At 41.6% G+C, this 21,371-nt stretch overlaps 3 protein-coding genes across 3 annotated transcripts; all 3 read left to right on the top strand.

Moving 5' to 3' along the window:
• Positions 1 to 5,591: 5,591 nt before the first annotated feature.
• LOC9652062 (carboxylesterase 1) lies at positions 5,592 to 6,802 on the top strand. The gene has a single exon (XM_002965996.2). The coding sequence runs from the start codon at positions 5,640 to 5,642 to the stop codon at positions 6,627 to 6,629; it is 990 nt and encodes a 329-aa protein (XP_002966042.2). The 5' UTR covers positions 5,592 to 5,639; the 3' UTR covers positions 6,630 to 6,802.
• A 4-nt stretch (positions 6,803 to 6,806) lies between these two features.
• Positions 6,807 to 9,348, top strand: LOC9652061 (G-type lectin S-receptor-like serine/threonine-protein kinase At1g34300). Its single transcript, XM_024670180.1, has 2 exons — positions 6,807 to 6,988; positions 7,055 to 9,348. Exons 1-2 carry the CDS (start codon positions 6,835 to 6,837, stop codon positions 9,214 to 9,216), a joined length of 2,316 nt encoding a protein of 771 aa, XP_024525948.1. The 5' UTR covers positions 6,807 to 6,834; the 3' UTR covers positions 9,217 to 9,348.
• A 113-nt stretch (positions 9,349 to 9,461) lies between these two features.
• On the top strand, positions 9,462 to 12,267 carry LOC9652060 (G-type lectin S-receptor-like serine/threonine-protein kinase At1g34300). Its single transcript, XM_024670178.1, has one exon. The coding sequence runs from the start codon at positions 9,466 to 9,468 to the stop codon at positions 12,004 to 12,006; it is 2,541 nt and encodes an 846-aa protein (XP_024525946.1). The 5' UTR covers positions 9,462 to 9,465; the 3' UTR covers positions 12,007 to 12,267.
• Positions 12,268 to 21,371: the final 9,104 nt, after the last annotated feature.

Here is a 21,371-nt window from a genome sequence, read left to right as displayed (position 1 = left end):
AAAGTTTCTAACTTACCAACTTTCTCTATACCAGCTTTCGGTGTACCAACTTTCTCTACTATTTATATAGTTCACAAGTGGACTGTAAACAAATATATATTTGGTATACAATCAGATTTGCAAAAGATTCAGTATTATTCTTATGAATTCCTGGAACTTATGAGGATATGTGAAATAATAACATTATTTTGCACTTTCCTTTTCTGATTTTCTTTAAACAAGTGTCCAAATGATAACATTTTTTGTTACTAGTAGAGGTTGGAGCTAGCTACTTGGAGTATTTACTATCTACTAGTAACAAATAACATTATCATTTTGAGACTTGACATTTATTATCATGGAATTTTATGAGAAAAAAGGCTGGAGCATCTACATCCAACTACTAATAATCTTGGAATAAAGTTGCAACTACTAGGTTGAAGTATCTATATGCAACTACTCCGATAGTTTTTCCTCATATAATTCGCAGTCTGAGATGGCATCTTTTGAAAATAATAAGAAAAATAAAATAGCTTTCCAAAGAAATGAATCTTCAAAACTCTTACCCCTTCATAAAAATATGTAAAATTTATTCACAGACTTTGATGTTTATCAAAGAAAAAAATGTGTCTATTAGGAGGTTGTGTACCTATATGAGTCCATCTCATGGTGAGCATTTTTCAAGTTTTGTAAATATAAAAGTTAATTATCATTGTTCTGAATCAGTCACTAAACAAACCATAAAATAAAAACATTTTGAGACTAGAACACAATTGTTTAAAGTATGAATTATTCCTTTTGAAAGGAAACAAAACTCAGTTTTCTTTTAATAAACATTTGACAGTATGCCACAAGTTTGAAATACAAACCTTTTTAACTTTGAGCCAATTCAAACAAATAAGTGAGGTACATAGTCATGTTAGAATTGTGTTTTTAACAAATACTTAATTACATCAGAAATACAAAAGAAAGGTCACCTTTCTTAGAAAAAATTGTTGTTTCAATCAAAGAGGTTGCACCAAGCAACAGTTAATCAAGGATCCATGTAGTTGACTTTTTACACCAAGACACCCCAACCACAAAGTTCTTAAATTAAACAACTGTCTCAAAGTCCCATAGGAAAGAGATAAGTATCATCAAGAATATAAAGTTTTGTAAAATTATTGTCATTAGGGTTATCTTACCAAGAAATAATATAAATCCATATCATTCATGCAATACCTAAATAACATGTTTTCTAAAGCAAGAAAATAATACTCACATTATAGTAAATATTTTGAACATTAGAAGCAAATTGCAACAAGCAGTCTTTGATTAGCCTACAAAATCTAAATTATATTAACTCAGTGTAGCTTGCCAAAAAATTTGCTACTATACTAGGAATAAAAATTTCTACAACAACTAAGCAATTACTATGAACCTCATCAACTATTGCTATGTATATATCTTATTTTTGTATGAAGCATATATTTAACAACACTTAACAATAACTCATGTAGGACTCTTTATCAATATTATTTTTAAATATTAGTAATGTTTTTTTATAAATTTCTCTTTCAAATATAATATTTACTATATATATGTTTTATGACTTATTTTTATTCTATTCAGTATGTAACTTTGTTGTAAGTAACTAAAGAAAATGACTCATTAGATAATGCATAAAAGTTCAAATATTAAGGGAAAGGGCTTATGAATAAAGTGCATCTCATTTTCTAATCTATTAAGAGGCTTAGGATACTATATATATATATATACCATTATTGTTATTTCTTTATTGATTTTTAAGTTACTATCTATAAGGCTTCTTGTGATAAATATAATTTATAACTTTATAAGTGTATGGAATATTGAAATGGAATATAGAAATATTCATATTCAATTAACCCTAAAACCTTAGCTTATATACAAAAGCAAATAGTCCTAATTTAATGGCTATCAAAATCCCACTACACTAATATTAATATATAACATCACAGTTGTATACTTAAACTTTACATCATCCCTCCTCTCAAAAGGATGAAAGGCAGTTAGGGTTCTTTTATTAATGGGCTAAGATCTAGAGGAAAATTAGAAAGAGGCATTAGTATATCTATAGATGGTGTCAATTATTTCTAATCTCATTGTATGAAGTGTTTTAATCATTATATATAAATAATTTTTGGATGATTAATTTCTTGTATATCATGCTAAACCTTATAAACTTATGGTCCAACTTATTACAACACTCAATACAATCCCTTTCACTGAGCAAAGAGCACATTAAACAAACCATATATTGTAAGATTTGGAAAATGAACTAACATCAAGTCATCTACTTTATACTTTGTAAGTTGAGTTGTAGTGCCATTGTTGTCCTAATTGTACACAACATAAGTATTTAGTAGATTCTACTTGAACTAGTGGAAGAATCTTTATTAAATACTAAATTTAAGACCTAGCATCAATAGCTTATGGCAATCGCAAAGGTACACTTAAGTCCATTGGTAATATCATATCATAACCATATAAGAGTTTATATGATGAAGTATTAATAGAACTTTGTAGCCTTATAACATACGCATACTAAAGAAACAGCAAATAACCATTTTAGTTTAAATGTTGAAAATCACATACTCCACCCTCTATCCCTTTGAAGGTATGAACAAGTTGTTCTACCAAACCATTTGTCTATGGATGATAAACACTCATGAATGTATAGCATATCTTTAATGGAGATGTTAAAATATAAAACACTTCAACCATAAATACACAATTATTATCTGAGAAAAGTTGCTCTTGACAAAAATGCTAGAACACCACCCAATTGAGGAGGAATTATGTAATATTAATTGCAGATGCACTAGCAATAACACTAACTTTCACCTAATGAGTCAAGTAACTAAAAACAATAATGACATACTTATTGTTAACAGTTAATTGTTGAAAAAGGCTTTATCAAATCAAATTGCACCAATTCAAATAAACAAGAAATTATAATTAACTCTAACTGTCCTTTTGCAGCGCAAGGGGGAATATTATGAGCTTGGCACTAAATACAACTACACATATACTAGATAACATCATATCATATCTCTAACTAATAAAAATATTTATGTAGCTTTTCAGTCATATAATGATATTTTATATACCTGCCGAGAATAGCATAGTCATGGTAAGAATGGAGAAAACATGGAATAAAGACCAAAAGTACCACCAGTTGTAAATGATCATCAAGATTTATCCTAACAAAATAAATAAGGTCATTATTAAAGTGATATTGAGAATATAAATATTAAAATAGCATGACATAGGATTCTCAAATCCATTACGAAGTCTTCAAATCCATAGCTCAACTTTTTTAACTTCATGAACCTCATTAAAAAAAGGCAAATTTTTCTCCATACCTTATAAACATTGAACATTAAGTACATCAATCACTATTGGCATGGAATCCTCATCCAAAAATCCACTAATATTGGAATTACAAACTTGTCAAGAATAGGAGAAGAGAGTGAAAAAGATAAAGGAGCTTGAGTAAGAGTGTTTACATAAGCCATACAACTCCTTAGGCAATAACTAACAATATTATATATCCAAAGCTTTAAAGCCCACTGAATTGTATAACCATCTAAGTTTCTTTGCTTTAATAATGAAGTAATTGTAATATGATCACTTTTTAGTAATGTTTAAGAATTATGCAAATGTGTATAATGTTTCTTGAAACCCAAAATTGCTACTAAACACTCTTATGTATAAAGTAGTTCACTTCTATTGGTTGTAACATATAATTGATATATGTAATGGGATGATTCTAATCATGCACACTTATGTTCTTTTGCATCAATACACCCCTGAGATCAATATAAAAAACATTCACATATAAAATGGAAGGTCAAGTATAGTTTGAACATGCCAAAACTAAAAGAGTCGTCAATAACTTTTTGAGATTTATGCTTGCTTGCAATCCTTAGATCAAATGAAAGATGATGCTAACAACTTCAACAACCCTCATAACAGTGTAATATGATCAAAAAGATGATTGACAATTCAATTGAAATATTGCACTTTGCTTAGAATAATCATTTTAATTTCATTCTCATTTTTGTGTAAATGATCTTTTCATCAAATGAGCGGTAGAACACTTTAATACTTTTGTAGAATAGGAAGAATGATAAACTTTTTCATTGATATGTTGATCCATATAAACTACTAAAGCACATTGGTAAGGTAACTTATCAAGTGTGGCTGCCAATTGGGTGCAATGGAACTTTCGAGGTAGCTCAAGGGTGGTTAGATAATGAAGAACCTCATCAGGTAGCATAGCATAATTTAAGGAAATTACATCTTTGTCTTTTTGTGCCAAATCATAACAGCTTTGTTAAAACAATTATCTAGACTGCCACTACTCTCAAAGAAGTGATTGCAAATGCCCAGCTTGTGTTTAATGAAGCCCAAGGATTGTTTGTGTTGGATAATGGGGTGGCTTAAGTCATTGTGAGTTGCAAGAGCAGCAATTGCTCTAGTGAGACTGGACATGCAAGATGATGGAAATCTTGTGCTCAAACATAGCAAATATTCAACCTCCTGACTGATACATTGCTCCAAGATCAGGTTTTCAAAGGCAGGAAAACCTTGATATCTGGGAGATACAGTTTGCAAATGACTGATGTTTCGGCACAGCTCATATTCTTGGCTGCTCCCGAGTTGAAGAATTTAACAAGCTACTGGACAATCCCACAGAATCCACAATTGGCTCAAACAACTCAACTAGCCAAAGTTCCAGGTTGGTAATGAACTCGAGTGGCATAGTCACCTTCACTGATGCAAGCAACGTCTCAAACTACCAATATTCACTTGACTTCGCCTTCGCCAATACAAGAGTGATGAGAATGCAAATTTATGCAATCCAATTACTATTTTTTGTGGGGTGAAAGCCCAAAATGAACTTTTAAAAAGCAGTCCCAGCACATGCCAAATCCTCCTAGCATACATCCTCTTCACATGGCAGCCAGTAGATAAACATGAGCAAAAAATGTGCTTGTTCTCCATATGCCAATTCAAGGTGGAAAGAATCTATTAGTACAGAACACATCTCCAACTCCATTTGTATTTCCCTGCACTAAACTTCCAAGCACAAGACCTTGACATCTTCCCCTTTGATTGTACTTCCTTGCACCCATCTTCCCTTGATGGAAGAACGCAGGGACACACTAATTGACCTGATCATCCAACATTCAGAGAGGCCTAAATGTTGCGGTGGCTAAAAATATATCTTTGTTCATAGAAGTTCAGGAGTATAGTCCCATGCATAACTGGTGCTCCAGTGACTATCTAGCCTCTTCCACATTGAATTGCTCATTCACTCACTTCTTTCTCCCCTGGTAGTCTTATATGAATAATCCATTCTTCAATAATCATCTTACATCCATTGCATTGTCCAGTTGGAAGGTTCTTGGACGGATTAGGGCTCCTGTTGTGATTTATATATGAAAAAAGTTTTTGAGCGATGTAGAAGAAAATTTGTTTCCTGTTGTGCGTTTGGATGAAGGAATCTATAGCCTCGTCTTCTTGCTCCGGCCCGAAAATCGTTCTTTAGGGTTCTTGGACGGATTAGGGCTCCAACGCCGGCTCTCTGTTTTAAATTCTTCGTCCTTGTTGTGAGTTCTGCGCGGGCGGCAATGGTGAATTGCGAGCTGCTGGGCGATGTGAGAGGCGTCCAGCTCTATAGCGATGGCAGAGTCGTCCGGACGAGCAAGCCCCAGTGGCCCGATTGCGCTGCTGATCCCAGCTTCGAAAAGGGCGAAATTGGATGCAAGGACGTGATTCTGGACGAGGGAACGGGAATGTGGGCTCGAATCTTCGCTCCCAAATCGGCTACCGTGGTCCATGATGCTAGCTCCACTGGCAAGCACGCGCTTCTCGTCTACTTCCATGGCGGTGGATTCGTCGCCTTCTCCCCTGCTTCGAGCATTTTCCATGGCCTTTGCAGTGGAATCTCCCACAAAATGGGGATGATCGTCGTCTCCGTCGCCTACAGGCTCGCCCCGGAGCACCGCCTCCCGGTGGCATTCGATGATTCTTTCGTGTCTCTCCAGTGGCTTCAGTCCCAGGCCAAGAAATCGCCAATGGATCGCGACCCCTGGCTCCAAAACGCTGATTTCTCCCGGATCTTCCTCATGGGCGGCAGCGCCGGAGGGACAATCGTCCACTACATGGCCGCCCGATCGATCCACAGCGACCTCTCGCCGCTGGAGATCAAAGGACTCTTCCCAGTGGTTCCATTCTTTGGGGCCGAGGAGAGATCCAAGTCCGAGATCCAGTCGCTCGTCCAGCCCGACGTTCTCACACTCGCGGACTGCGATACTTTCTGGCGATTCTGTCTCCCGGAGGGTACCAACCGCGACCACGAGTACTGTAGAGTTCCAAGTGCCGAGGAGATCGCCAAGATCGATCCAATGCCGCCATCGCTGGTGGTGGTGGGAGCTCGAGACGTGCTCCACAGCCGCCAGGTGGAGTACTACGAGGAGCTCCGGAAAGCTGGGAAGGATGCAAAGCTGGTCGAGTATCCAAATCGCGGCCATTTCTTGCTGTTTCCAGAGGTCGAGGGAGAAATGGATTACTCGTATGGAGAGATGATCCAGTTCGTGAACAAGTGCTCTACCCTTTGACGTACGAGATGCCGGCATTTCAGCTAGAGCAAGCTTTTGGCCGTTAGATCTGGTTCGATCTGACGGGCATGAGTTTCTTAAGATAACGCGCTTGTCAAGTCAAAAGCCGAGAAATGTGTCCGGTCAGTCAACACATTTGAGATATTCTAGAGGAGCCCCCAATATATGGTTCTGTGAGTCTGTGACTTCGTGCAATACATAAGAAATGCCGCTGCTGTTGCTGTTCTTGGCTTCTGCTCTTGTAGTGCTTGCCAACGGCAAATCATCGTTGCAAGTCGGGGATGTTCTCGCAGTAAATCAATTCCTAGTCTCGCCAGACAACACTTTTGAGCTTGGATTTGTCGATGATGAAGCCTCTGGTAAGTTCACCTTAGTGATCAGGTTCCACCACATCAACTTGAAGACAATCGTCTGGACTGCACCAGGTGCACCTAGCGTTGCTTTTACTGCTAATGCTCGCCTCCAACTCACTGCCCAGGGCCTATTTGTCTCGGACGGGGCCCAACTAATAACGATTGCAAATGTTCCTAGTGTTGCAAGTGCGGAGTTACAGGACAATGGTAACTTTGTGGTCATATCAAGCAGTGGCAGCTGGCAAAGTTTCGATGTCCCAACCGATACCTTGCTCACAGGCCAACTCATCCAAGGCAACAAAGATATCCTTCGCTCGGGGAGCTTTAGTTTGTACCTCAACCAAAACTCTATAGGGTTAAAAAGCTATGCAGTTCCGGAGTCCAATTCTCAATCATATTGGGATGTCCAGAGATCCCCGACTAGTTCCAACAACGCATCAACGTTGGTGATGAACTCGACCGGCATTCTTACTTTCACCGACGGTCAAGGGCCCTGGTACATTAACCGGGAACAAAACTCGTACTTTTACGTGCTGGATTTTGGAACTCCAAAGGTAGCGAGGAGACTCACTCTAGAACGCAATGGAACTCTACGAGTTTACAGCCTTACCCAGGATAACTCCTCGTGGAATATAGTTTGGCAAGCATTGACAGCTGACTGCAAAGTCTTTGGGATGTGCGGACCTTTCGGGATTTGCACATACAGGCCTGGTCTCGTCTGCACTTGTCCTCCAGGGTTTCACTTTGTGGATCCAGGTGACCATTCCAAAGGGTGTGAGTATAATGTCCCCTTGAAAAGCTGCAATGGATCCGATAACAGATGGGTGCGTTTGGAAAGAACTGACTATACTTACAATGACAAGACGTACATCTCAGTCATATCCCTTGAAGATTGCAAGAGCATCTGCAAAGAGAATTGTGGCTGCCTTGGGATAGCCTACAGAGCTGACGGCTCAGGTCAATGCTTTCTCAAAGGTCCAGATTCAACCAGGGGACCAAAGCAAGTGATTTATAATGGCTTCCAGATTGCATCTGGGCAGAATCTGTTCTTTCTGAAAATCTCTGCATCAGATACTTCCGTGCCAGCCGAGGATGATCACAGTTTAAATCAACTTTTATATGTTACAGACATGGATGCAACAAACAATATGGAAACCTTGTTTGTGAAGGAGGTGGAGGTACCGATCAAGCATAAGTTGGCCGTGGCGCTTGCCATTGCTGAACTTGTAGTGTTCTTGATTTGTGGAGCTGTCTATGGGCACCACGTCAAGGAAAAAGTAAGGCACATCAAACAACAAATGGAGGTTGAGGGAGGCGCAACAAGGTTTACGTATCACCAGCTTGAGATTGCTACAAACTTTTTCAAAGACAAACTTGGAACTGGAGGCTTTGGCACGGTTTTCAAAGGATTGCTCCCAGATGGTATTATCGTGGCCGTGAAAAACATAGAGATGGAGATTCAAGCAGAGAAGCAGTTCCAAGCCGAAGTTACAACCCTTGGAAAAATCCACCACATCAACTTGGTTCGACTGCTAGGATACTGTGCCGAAGGAAGCCACAGGCTGCTCGTGTACGAGTACATGCAAAACGGTTCCTTGGAGAAATCCATAATCTCAAACGAAGACATCGATGAGAGTCTTTGTGACTGGAAGACAAGGTTCTCAATCGCTGTGGGCATCGCCCGAGGAATCACTTACCTCCATGAACAATGCCAGGAATGCATCGTCCACTGCGACATCAAGCCTCAAAACATCCTCCTCGACGAGAAGTTCTGTCCAAAAGTCTCTGACTTTGGACTGGCGAAGCTGGCCAGTCGAGAAAGAACCATAAACGTGACCACGGTGCAAGGAACTCGAGGATACATGGCACCGGAATGGGTCCGCAACGTCACCATTACTCCAAAGGTGGACGTGTACAGCTATGGTATGGTCCTCTTCGAGCTGCTGAGTGGCGGAAAAATAATTCCAGTCGATGGCGCTCCTGCCACGAACTCGGAACGCGGGCATTTTCCAATCTGGGCTTTTCAGCACTATGTAGCTGGGAGTGTGAGTTCCATCGCGGATACAAAGATGGCGGAGAAGATCGATATGGTCCAGTTCAACATGGTCCTGCGGGTTGCATTTTGGTGTGTCCAGCCCGATGCAAGCCTCAGGCCCAACATGAGCAAGGTCGTGGAGATGCTTGAGGAAAATGTCCCAGTGCCAGAGCCACCTTTCCCAAGGATGATTGAATGAGGGGTGAGGACATGGAACCTTCAGGCCATAAAAACTGAAATCTTAGCTATTCCAGGAGCGAGTCAAACCACTCGTCTCGTTTAGAATTGTTATCTAATGTGGATAGGCTCCAAACCGGTCGTGATATAAGAACCTCAAGTCAAGATATAGACGTCTGCTTTTTGACTGCTTCAAGTCGTGACCGTGCATGACACGGAGGGGAGAGGACCTTTACAAAACATTTTCTATCGTAAAATTCGCAAGATCGCAATGGCATTCTGTAATGTCGCCTTGTTCATATTGATACTGCCAGTGGCAGTTCTAGCGAGCGAAATTGAAAAGGGCAGCAGCATTCAAACAGGTGAGTCTCTCAAGGCGGATGAAATCCTGATCTCACCAGGGAAGAACTTTGGGTTTGGTTTCGTCAATGACACTGGAGCTCCTGGTAAGTTGAATGTTGCAATCAGGGTCCGCTCCGTTGAGACAATTATCTGGACTGCCACTGCTCTCAAAGGAGTGACTGCAAATGCCCAGCTTGTGCTTAATGAAGCCCAAGGATTGTTTGTGTTGGATAATGGGGTGGCTCAAGTCATCGTGAGTTGCAAGAGCAGCAATTGCTCTGGTGTGAGACTGGACATGCAAGATGATGGAAATCTTGTGCTCAAACACAGCAATAATTCAGTTTTGTGGCAAAGTTTCAACCTCCCGACTGATACGTTGCTCCAAGATCAGGTTTTCAAAGGCAGGCAAGCCTTGATATCTGGGAGATACAGTTTGCAAATGACTGATGTTTCGGCACAGCTTATATTCTTGGCTGCTCCCGAGTTGAAGAATTTAACAAGCTACTGGACGATCCCACAGAATCTGCCTTCATCATCAACTGGCTCAAACAACTCAACTAGCCAAAGTTCCAGGTTGGTAATGAACTCGAGTGGCATAGTCACCTTCACTGATGCAAGCAACGTCTCAAACTACCAATATTCACTTGACTTCACCTTCGCCAATACAAGAGTGATGAGAATGCTCAAGCTGGAACCCAGTGGAAACCTCCGGATCTACGGCCTTTCAACAGACAACTCCTCGTGGAACATCGTATGGCAGGCAATGCTTCTCGAGTGCCAAATCCATGGAGTGTGTGGACCTTTTGGTTTGTGCACATATGCTCCTAGGTCCACGTGCGTGTGCCCTCCTGGTTTTCACTTCATCGATCCACAAGACCATCACCAAGGTTGCACTTACGACGTCCCCTTGCAACTTAGCTGCAATGGCTCTAGTAATCACCACGACTGGGTGCGCGTGGACAGAGCCAGCTACAATGGCAACGATTACGTGAAAGACCTGTCTCCCACTTCTCTGGAGGGATGCAGACGCCGCTGTGACAGAGACTGTGGATGCCTCGGCTTTGTATACAGAGTTGATCGTCACGGCACCTGTTATACTAAAGGTCCAGCTCCAGGTGTGATCTATAATGGTTTCCAGATTCCCTCCGACGAAATGGCTCCGTCTCTGGTGTTCCTCAAGGTCTCGACAGCTTCAAGGGTTCAACCCGAGGCTCCTCTTAATGAGCTCTTCTCGACTATCGTAAATGCAACCAATGTCAAGAGCTATGCCGAGCTGAAACAAGTCCGAGAAGCTTTCAAACTTGTCATTCCTGCGGCCATTGCTGCTGCCGAGCTCTTGTTGTTTCTAGCAGCGGGAGTGATCTGGTGGCTCTACACCGAGAAAAGGATTAAGCGCTTGTCACAAGCTCTGGACCAAGTTGATGGAGTAGTCACCAAGTTCACGTATCACCAGCTTGAAGTAGCGACTGGCAATTTCAAAGATAAGCTTGGAGCTGGAGCATTTGGCACGGTTTACAAAGGAGTCCTCGCAGACGGTACATCTCTGGTGGCCGTGAAGAGCTTGATGATGGCTACTCATGCAGAGAAACAATTCAAGGCCGAGGTTGCAACATTGGGAAAAATCCACCACATCAATCTGGTTCGAATGCTCGGATACTGTGCCGAAGGAAGCCACAGGCTACTTGTCTACGAGTACATGGAAAATAGTTCCCTGGAAAAAGTCCTGTTTGCAGCGCAAGCGGACCAGGATGGGAAGAATAATGAAACTCCAGGCCTACAAGCGGATGAAGCGAGCTCCCAGGTACCTAAAACTTTGTGTGAATGGAAAACAAGGTTGGCAATTGCCTTGGGCATCTCAAGAGGAATCACTTATCTCCACGAGCAGTGCCAGGAATGCATCATCCACTGCGACATCAAACCTCAAAACATCCTCTTGGACGACAACTTCCGTCCAAAAGTCTCTGACTTTGGGCTCGCGAAGCTGATGAAGCGAGAGAGTAGTGCAAACGTTACCACGGCGAGAGGCACTCGAGGATACATGGCGCCGGAGTGGATCAGCAACGTTGCAATCACTCCAAAGGTGGACGTGTACAGCTTTGGAATGGTTCTGCTCGAGCTGATGAGCGGCCGGGACAAGTTTATGTTCACTCCCTCAGCCATGAATAGCGGGCGCTGGTACTTCCCAGTCTGGGCATTTGAGCAGTGCGCAACGGGAAACATGAAATCGACAGCAGATCCGAGGATGGCCGAGACCATCGACTGGGAGCAGTTCGAAATGGCTCTTCGGGTTGCATTCTGGTGCATCCAGCCGGAACCGGAGTCCAGGCCCAGCATGAGCAAAGTCGTCCAGATGCTCGAGGAGAATGCTCCAGTTCCAGCACCACCTCTCCCAAGAATTTTCGAGGATGGTGGTTCCGGAGGCGTGAGTCGAGAGTTAAGTGTGATGTATCCAAGCGAATCAGGCCGCTGAACAGTGAAACATAATGTATCCAATATCCCACCCTTGGGTATATGCAACACAAATGGAGTTTTTTTATCACCACAGAGGACCGTCTGCTTTGATCCTTACAGAACCAAAACACCAAAACAAGAGAAGGTTGTGGTGGTGTAGACTAGGTAGAATGAAAGATTACAAGGCCAAGTGAACCAGGACAAGCAGTAGTTGCGTACCTTGAAAATGCCCCTTGAGGCAAATGCTGTACATTTGTAAAGGATATAGAATCTTTGAGTAGCATGACTTTGTAGCTTTGTACGCACGTCGTCAATCAGATACCGAGCAACAAAATCCAAATTGTCCCTACATTGTGCTTCATTTGAGCAAATGTTCAGAATTCCTCAGAGCAGGGTTCTTACTAGCAAGGCTTCTCGATTTGCCATGCCACGCACAACTGGAACATGGATGGCCATGGTCACGGAAGCAAGGAAAATACCTCCTTTTAGAAGGCCTAGGTTCACTGAAGGAGAACAAAGCGAGATAATTCAGAGATAATTGATGTAATCCCCAATCAAATCATAAGGCGAAAAGTACTGTGTATTCTTAGCTGCTTCTCTTGAAGTGCTCGTCCACGGCCTACAACTCGGGGATGTTCTTGAACCAATTCCTAGTCACAAGGAAGCTCGTGAACAAATGGACTGCAACAGGATCAGGGACCATGTATCGAAATATCCCGTCGGCAACTGACATAGAGTTTCAATCACGCCATCACACATCAAAGTTTGCTTTTGCCTTGTCATTTTGCGTCCTAGATAAAGTTTGGGTGGTGTAGAGGAAACGCAATTCGCACAGCAATGTGAACCAAAACAAGAATTTCCTGTACAAAAGATGCCTCATGTGGGTAAATGGTGTCCACTCATGGGACATGGTCTGGTCAAGCTTAACGCCAACTAGATGCTGAACTGCATATGCTATGAAATTAAAATATTGCAGCTAGAGCACTCTTTTTCTGCTCCACCCACAAACAAACTCAAGGTTTTGTCAATTGATGTTATGGCTGCCTTGGCATTCTGATTTACAGGTCTTCTCGTAGTCATTATATGGCAAAGAAAACGTCACAAAAGTGAGACACTAGCATGAGCTTGAAATTGCATTTCTCTTATTTGCTTAGATTAACCAAAAGCTTTTGCAAGGTCAAAGCTCCAAAGATACACTTCCAGCTCTTTGTAGTGCTGCCACCCAAAATTTTCATGCTCTGGGGCAGGAGCATGTTGACTAAAGAATATTTGTTGGAATATTTATTATTGTTTAAAGAATATTTTGAATTTTTATTGCATTTTATAGAATATGTTAAAAATATTCTTTTGTAATAAATACAATTGAAATTTCCATTTTCAAAATCTTATAGCATGTGGTTTATTTAAGGGGCTTTTTGCTAAGTGAAAGGGATTGTATCAAGGGTTGCAGCAATTTATATCACAAATTGATAAGGTTTGACATAACATATGACATGTTGATCCTTCAACAATTGTGCATATATAATGATTAAAGTGCTTCATATAATAGGATTAACAATAATTGACACCACCTACAAATACACTAATGCCTCTATATTCCTTCAGATCCCAAACCATTAACCAAAGAACTTTAGTTTCTTTCCATCCTTTGGGATGATCTGAGGTTTAAGTGTATAATTATAATATGTTATAACATAGTGGAATTTTAATAGCCATTAAATTGGTTTAAATCTGGACCACTTATTTTGTATATAAACTAGGTTTTAAGGCTAATTGAATATGCATATTCCTGTATTCCATTTCAATATCATATACATACATATATTATTGTTATTTTTTATTAGTTCTTAAGTTACTATCTATGAGGCTTCTTGTGCTAAATATAATGTATAACTTTGTGAGTGTATGGAATATTGAAATGGAATACAGAAATATGCATATTTGATTAACCCTAAAACATAGCTTATATATAGAAGTGACTGATCCAAATTAAAACCAATTTAATGGCTATCAAAATTCCACTATATTAATATTAGTATAGCATATCATAATTATACACTTAAACCTCATATCATCCCCTCCTTTCAGAAGGATGGAAGAGGATTAACATGTTGTATGTTATGTTGAACCTCATTAATTTGTGGTCCAAGTTGCTGTAACACTCAATACAATCCTTTTCACTGAGCAAGAAACCCCTTAAATAAATTATATATTATAAGATTTGGAAAATAAATCCACTTTGTATTCTACATGTGGATAACTATGGGAATTGTAGCACCACTGTTCACTTGTACACTACCTAAGTATTCAATAGACTTTGCTTGAATTACTAGAAGAATACTTGTCAAATACTAATGTTATGACTTAGCATCAATAACTTGTAGCAATTGCAAAGATACACTCAAGTCTGTTGGCAATATCAAATCATAACTATATAAGAGTTTATATGGTGAAACACTAATATAGCCTCACGACATATGCATACTAAAGAAATAATAAATAACCATCATAGTCTGAATATTGAAAGTCCATGTACTTCATGATCATCCCTTTGAAGGTTTAAATGAATTATTCCACCAAACTATTTATTTGTGGATGATAAACACTCATAAAAGTGTGGCAAATCCTCAATCAAGATGTTAAAATGTGAAACACTTCAACCATAAATGCATGACCATTATTTGAGAGAATCCACTTCTGACAAGAATGTTGGAATACCATCCAATTGAGGAAAAAGTATCCAATATTAGTTGCAAACACACTAGTAATAACACTTGGTCACTTCAACCAAGTCACACCATTACTAATAGTTTAAATCAACATTTTGAATTAAAAACCTTATTCCTTAATCTAGCAAAGACTTTTTCTTTGTTTAACTATAAAATCACCTAGTGATCTCACCTTGACACATTAATAGGTTTGTCAATAGATACTAAATCTTCCAAATCTTTAAATTGTTAACTATGACCTGGGTGCATCTCCCATACTTGGCAGTGTGCCTAAGTTAGCCTTTCCAGGCAAGAGTCTATAGCAACCGAGATTGGGTGTCCTCATTTTCTTCACCATGTCATCAATGCCACTTTCACTAGAGTGTTCAAGTTAAATATGCCAACCTTTCATACTAAGTAATCTACTCCAAGGCATCCCCTACTTTGCAGTGTACCTAAGTTAACGTCTTTACTGAAAGTCCATGACCACTAAAAAATGAGTGTCCTCATATTCTAAACCATCACTATGCTCTAGTGAGTTGGGATTCAAACCCAAGCATTAAAGAGTTAAGACTCGAACCCAATCTCCGTATATACATCTATGGGCAACATTGCTAAAGACTCCTCATATCAGTGCACTAAATTATACCTAATGAGCGCTACAAATCACAATTTAGGAAGCCATATACTAAATAGAATAAAAATCAAGCATATTTATATTCAATATAATATTTAATACTAAAATTTAAAAGTAATATTGATAAATAATTCTGTATAAGTTATTATTGGGCATATCTATCTTTGTTCTACATCTGGTTTAGGTTTAAGCCCAAGTTCCATACCATGTTGAATGATAGAATTCTCATATCCTTGTGTTATGCTACTAATATATTAAAATAACATTAGACATTATTTGGCTCTATTTTGCATGTTGCTCTTTACATTAGAATGTGAAAAGCCCTAAGACTATTATAATGTTACTCCATACTTATGTTCTTTCACTTCTTGCTTATATGCTCAAAAGTTCAATTTTATCCCTTTTTTTAGTAGCCCAAAGCAGCTCATATGGCTATTGATTGTAGTGTTGTGTAATGACCTCATGTTTGCACTGCCAAAAGAGCTGCAAATGTTAATGTTCTCAAGGTCCTTGTTGCACTCCTCTCACAAGTTGTAGATGCCAACAATGTAAAGAAACAATCGAGAAAGTAAAAAAAAAATATTGTTTTCTTCTTTTTGAAACTCAAGTGACTACTAACAACACATCTAGAAAGTGAACAAAGCCTAGATAATGAAATCAAAACTATCTCCAAACACCTGAAAGGTGCTAAGCATGCAATAAAACTCTGTCCCATAGTGTGACAAGTATCTTAGCTTCACTCACTCCAATACTGACAGCATAAGCCTCTTGGCCTCGAACCTCTCCTCTTTTTTTCCACTCTGTTGGGTACTCCAGACTTCCTAGGAGCTCTAGTTCAAGAGGAGCTCATAGTTGGCAATGGTGATGGTGACCACAAGAGTCTACTTAAAGAGCTCCACAACCAGGAACTTTTCTTCAGCCCTATATAGGCTGCAGAAGTCCAATAGCCTTGATGATGGCAATCTGTCTCAAGGAACTAGTTCTTACGATCACTTGCCTCACAATTGCCTCACAATCACCTCACTCTACACTTTGCCATCCCCTCACTCTATTTGAAATAAGGGTGTTAACCAAAGGTCAAATGAAGCATGTTACGGCTATGGTGCATCAAGGTTATCAGGCTGTGGTGCCTCAGGAGTTAAAGCATTGGCATCTTGCACATCTGCACCACTTGGAGCATCCACACTCTACTAGATTTGTGTTCATAGCACGATCACCAACTCTCACAAAGAGCAAGTGGTATAAGAAAGTTTTCTCTAACAACCAGCACAACGAGGTGACATTCAGCTATTACTACTTAAAGAAGTTAGCAGCAATGATTATGTTACAAAAAATCATGGATGCAGATCAATTTTTGCCACACAAACAAGCACACAATATCATCAACTTTAAGCTTCAATATCCCAATAGTGACTGGCTGAAGGTTCAATCTGAGAAAGCTGGTTTGTTGAGGCATGTTTTGGATGACTCACACAAGAGATTTCTTAGAAAAGGGATTATCATCTTAAGGGGCAAAGAGATCTATGACAAATTCTAAATGATATAGGTTTTCAATTGTTAGAAGTGTTGGAGATTTCACTTTCTGACATTTTAGGTGAGCGTTAAGGTTTCTCTGAAGCTTTAGAGTTTTCAAGTAAGATTAAGAAAGTGTTTCTCAGATGTTACCAACAAATTGGTGAGCTAGATAGAACATTCTATATGCTTCTAGGAAGCCTCTGTGACAGAGGTAAAGTAGTTGGAGGACATTACTAGTTTGTTTTTTCCAGCTCCATGTGCTGATGGTATACAGTTCATTATATACGAGTTTGACAGGATCTTCAGAAAGCAAATCTTGGACTTTGGACAGCCTAGATTTGTGCCAATCTATCCCCAGGTAAACAATGCGGTGCAATGAAAGATAGAAGATTTCTTCAGTATTGTCACGGCTATTGACAGAGAAATTAGAACCTTTCAGATAATTCCACTCGATCACCAAGCTGGGTAGCATGTTGCAGAAGAATGGATACCATAGGATGATTTTATAATCCATCCTTTGACATGATGTGAATGGAGGGATACATCTCCTATATAGAGTTTATTCATTCTTACATTGATTCTACTGTATACAATTTTTGGATTGCAACCAAAAGTAACTCCTGATTTTTGGATAGAGAAGCAATAAACTTCCAAGGAATTTACCAAAATTTCCAGGAATTCCCATTTTTCAAGAATTCATAGAAATTTCTGAAATTTTCTGTATAGAGAAATAATGAGAAGCTAAAAGAAATCTTGGGTGTTAGGCGCCAATTTTGACCACGTGGTCAACTTCGGTCAAAGGGAGTCTCAAGGGTATATTAAGGCAAGGGACTTAACCTACCGTAGATAGAGCTTTTGAGGTAGCTCAGGGGTGGTTGGGTGGTGAGGAATCTCAAGAGGTGGTGTAGTATAGTTTAGGGTGATTAGATCTTTGTCTTTTTTGCACCGGATCATAACATTGGTATTAAAGGAATTGGTTGCGATGGCCGACTAAGCTGAATGTTGGAATCCTATTGTCGATGGTGGTGCCGATGATGGTGCTAACAGAGTTATGTGTCAGGAATCCCCCAATTCCTGCCACATTTCTGACTCTTGCTGGATTCTTGACCCACAGACCATATCAAGACACTTCCCTATTCCTGACTCTCTGATTTCCTGTACGATTCTTGAGTCTCAAACCACATTCTTGATGATGACGTAGCACCTCCTCGACCTCCACTATATTTAGGCCATCCTCGATCCAAGAGTGGTGGAGCTTCATCAACCTATCGTATATATAGGTTAGCCTTGTTCCATTTTTCCACAATTTGAATCAACACCAGTCTAAAGCTTCTTCTTCGTTTCCACTAGCTTTTCTCTTTGTCTTCTGCATTTTCCAGTATTGATCTTGTTAGGGGTCTTGACAGTTTGATTCAGATTGTGTTTTTTGCTTTTGCTTTAGCTAGTTTTGATTGTTTGACTGCCTTTGCCTTTTTCCCCCCTTTTCTTTCTTCTTTGCCGATGGAGTCTCCAAGCCATTTTGATTTCTTTGCCGAAGTCCTTGCAAAAATCTAGTCTGAGAATATCGAGTTGAAGGCGACCCTTTTTCACATGCAACAGGACCTTGCTTCACTTTCGGCTCAAGGATCAAACAGAGTTCCTGAACCGAAGGTGAGTTTCCCGGCGAAGTTCTCAGGCAAGTGTTAAGAGCTTTGCAGATTCCTGAACCAGAGGGAGCTGATCTTCGCAATTCAACATTGGCAGTACCCCACTCCTGAGTCTCAAATCGGCGCGATCGGGACGCTACTTGAAGGTGTAGCTTTGTCATGGTTTTCTCCTCTCCTGGAAAAGAGCATGAAAGGGGTCGTGGTTCCAGAGTTGATGGATCTTCAGTTGCTCAAAGAAAAGTTTGAAGCATGTTTTGGCAAGACGGATCGAGTTGGGGCTACCACCACAAAGATGAGACGTCTCTCTCAGGGGTCTCGTTCTGCCTCGATCTATGCTGCGGAGTTCCAACTCCTTGCCTTGGACACTCAGTGGGATAAGCAGGCCCTAATTGATCAATTTCATTTTGGCCTCAAAAACGGTGTCAAGGATTTGTTGCTCACCATGGAGGATCTTGTCAAGACCCCCAACAAGATCAAGACTGGAAAATGCAAAAGACAAAGAGAAAAGCTAATGGAAACAAAGAAGAGGCCTTAGACTGGTGTTGATTCAAATTGTGGAGAAATGGAACAAGGCTAACTTATATATACTATAGGTTGATGAAGCTCCACCACTCTTGGATCGAGGACGGCATAAATATAGTTGAGGTTGAGGAGGCGCCACATCAATATCAAGAATGTGGCTCGAGACTCAGGAATTGTCCAAGAAATCAGAGAGTCAGGAATAGGGAAGTGTCTTGAGAGTCAGGAATAGGGAAGTGTCTCGAGAATCAGGAATGTGGTCTGCAGGTCAGGAATCCGGCGAGAGTCAGGAATGTGGCAAGAATTGGGGGATTCAGGGATTCCCTCCTCAGGAACGAGTGGAACGAGGATGTGAATGAGAACGACGAGGAGGATGAAATGAGCGGCGAGGGATGGGAGATGGAGAAAAAGAATGAGGACTAGGATGAGAAGGATAGCGGCGGTGGAAGTCCTGAACAAGGTCAGGAGAATGAATCAAGTTGTCCGTAGGTTCCCAAGTGCGTTCTTCAGGCCCGTAACCCTTCTAGTTGCAGATAGTAGAGTTTAGACCATGAAATCTTGGAATCAAGGATGTCCTGAACCTCGTACTTAGACCCATCCTTGAGCTGCACCGGTGGAGGTGGAGGAATGACCCGATTGGGAATAGGATGTAAGAGACTAAATTTTCCATTCTACTTTAGTCACTTAACCACACCTCTGACCACTTGGAGGAGTCTCATTCACAACCTCCATAAGTCCAATCTAGGACTTGGGGCTTGCTAGCCCCGAGAATGGCATCCACGCCACTCAACATTTGCACTTGGTCCAAGTGCTCCACGTGTCCGATCCAATGACCGACACTCAAAGGTACCACCGACATCGCAGCCCGTTACGCTAAGGCCATGCCCAATCACCTTTGCCACACTGGTAGTCCAATACCACTTGCATCATAGTCTTGGCTCTCCAAGACTAGGCAAACCATCCGTGAGTGGTCATCTCAGATCCACTCCTTAGCATCCTTAGGATGCCCACCGACAAGGGGATAGCCTTCCCCAATATCCCTCTGTCAGTCCCCACTAAGTCCCTTTCTGCCCCTGGTCATGTTTGCCAACACTGCCACTGGATCGAGACCCACAAGCCCGACCACTAAGTCCCACAGTCCTCTGGGACTTCCTCACCACACGACTGTGTCCTTGGTCACTACCCCAGAGGACTGCTCCTCTTCCTTTCCACAGTCTGGTCCTTTGGGACAACATTTCGGAACACCGTGGCCTTACGCGAGCCACCTGGGTACTCTCCTCGCCTTCTGCCCTTGGGTGCTCTAGCCATGGGCTTAGAGCGGGTTCCGTTGAGCCACACCAGGTATCCAAGTAGGTAGTGCCACCCACACTTGGACTGGGAGCATCGGCCAGTCGATCTCCCGGGGGAACTAGAGCCGGCTCTTGAACACTTCACCAAGCTACCCCGCTTGTCGGTCCGTGTTCGCTCTAGTCTTGGACTTCCCAGTGGGTAGCTCATCACCCAACACTGGGTCTGGCCTTCCTGGGCCAAACTGGCCTTTCCTGGCCAAACTGGCTCCACTGCAGTCCTCCCCCTACTATACTTTTGGAGCTCACCAAACCCCCCAGGGTCTGGGAGACGAACGCTTTGGGCTTTCACCCTCTCAGACTCGAACTCGGACTCGGACTCGGACTCGGACTCGGACTCGGACTCGGACTCAGACTCGGACTCGGACTCGGGCTCGGGCTCGGTCTTGGCCTCAGCCTCGGTCTCGTTCTCGGTCCCGATCTCGGTCTCGGTCTCGGTCTCGGTCTCGGTCCCGGTCTCGGTCTCGACTTCGGACTCCATCTCGGACTCCATCTCGGACTGCATCTCGGACTCCATCTCAGACTCCATCTCGAACTCCATCTCGGACTCCATCTCGGACTCCATCTCGGGTCCATCTCGGACTCCATTTTGGGTCCATCTCGGACTCCATTTCGGGTCCATCTCGGACTCCATCTCAGACTCCATTTTGGGTCCATCTCGGGTCCACCTCGGACTCCATCTCGGACTCCATTTCGGACTCCATCTCGGACTCCATCTCGGACTCCATCTCGGACTCCATCTCGGGTCCATCTCAGACTCCACTTCGGACTCCAACTCGAGTCCATCTCGGACACTTCCACGTGTCATGTGTTGGTCCTTTTGGGTCCCTTTTTGGAGCCTTGCTTTTTGCTCGCTTCGTGCTCGTTCCTCGAGCACTTCTTTGGGAGTTCCACTCCCGCTCTTGACTTTTCAAGCCGGAGCTTTTGGTCCAAATGTGTTACGCTCGTTTGGCTCTCGCTTCAGCCACTACCATGTGACACCCTTTCCGGCTCCACTTTGGGGCCTAGGGATT

Source organism: Selaginella moellendorffii, unplaced genomic scaffold (assembly GCF_000143415.4).
Source record: "Selaginella moellendorffii unplaced genomic scaffold, v1.0 SELMOscaffold_6, whole genome shotgun sequence".
NCBI lineage: Eukaryota > Viridiplantae > Streptophyta > Lycopodiopsida > Selaginellales > Selaginellaceae > Selaginella > Selaginella moellendorffii.
This window is presented reverse-complemented; position numbering and strand designations above follow the sequence as displayed.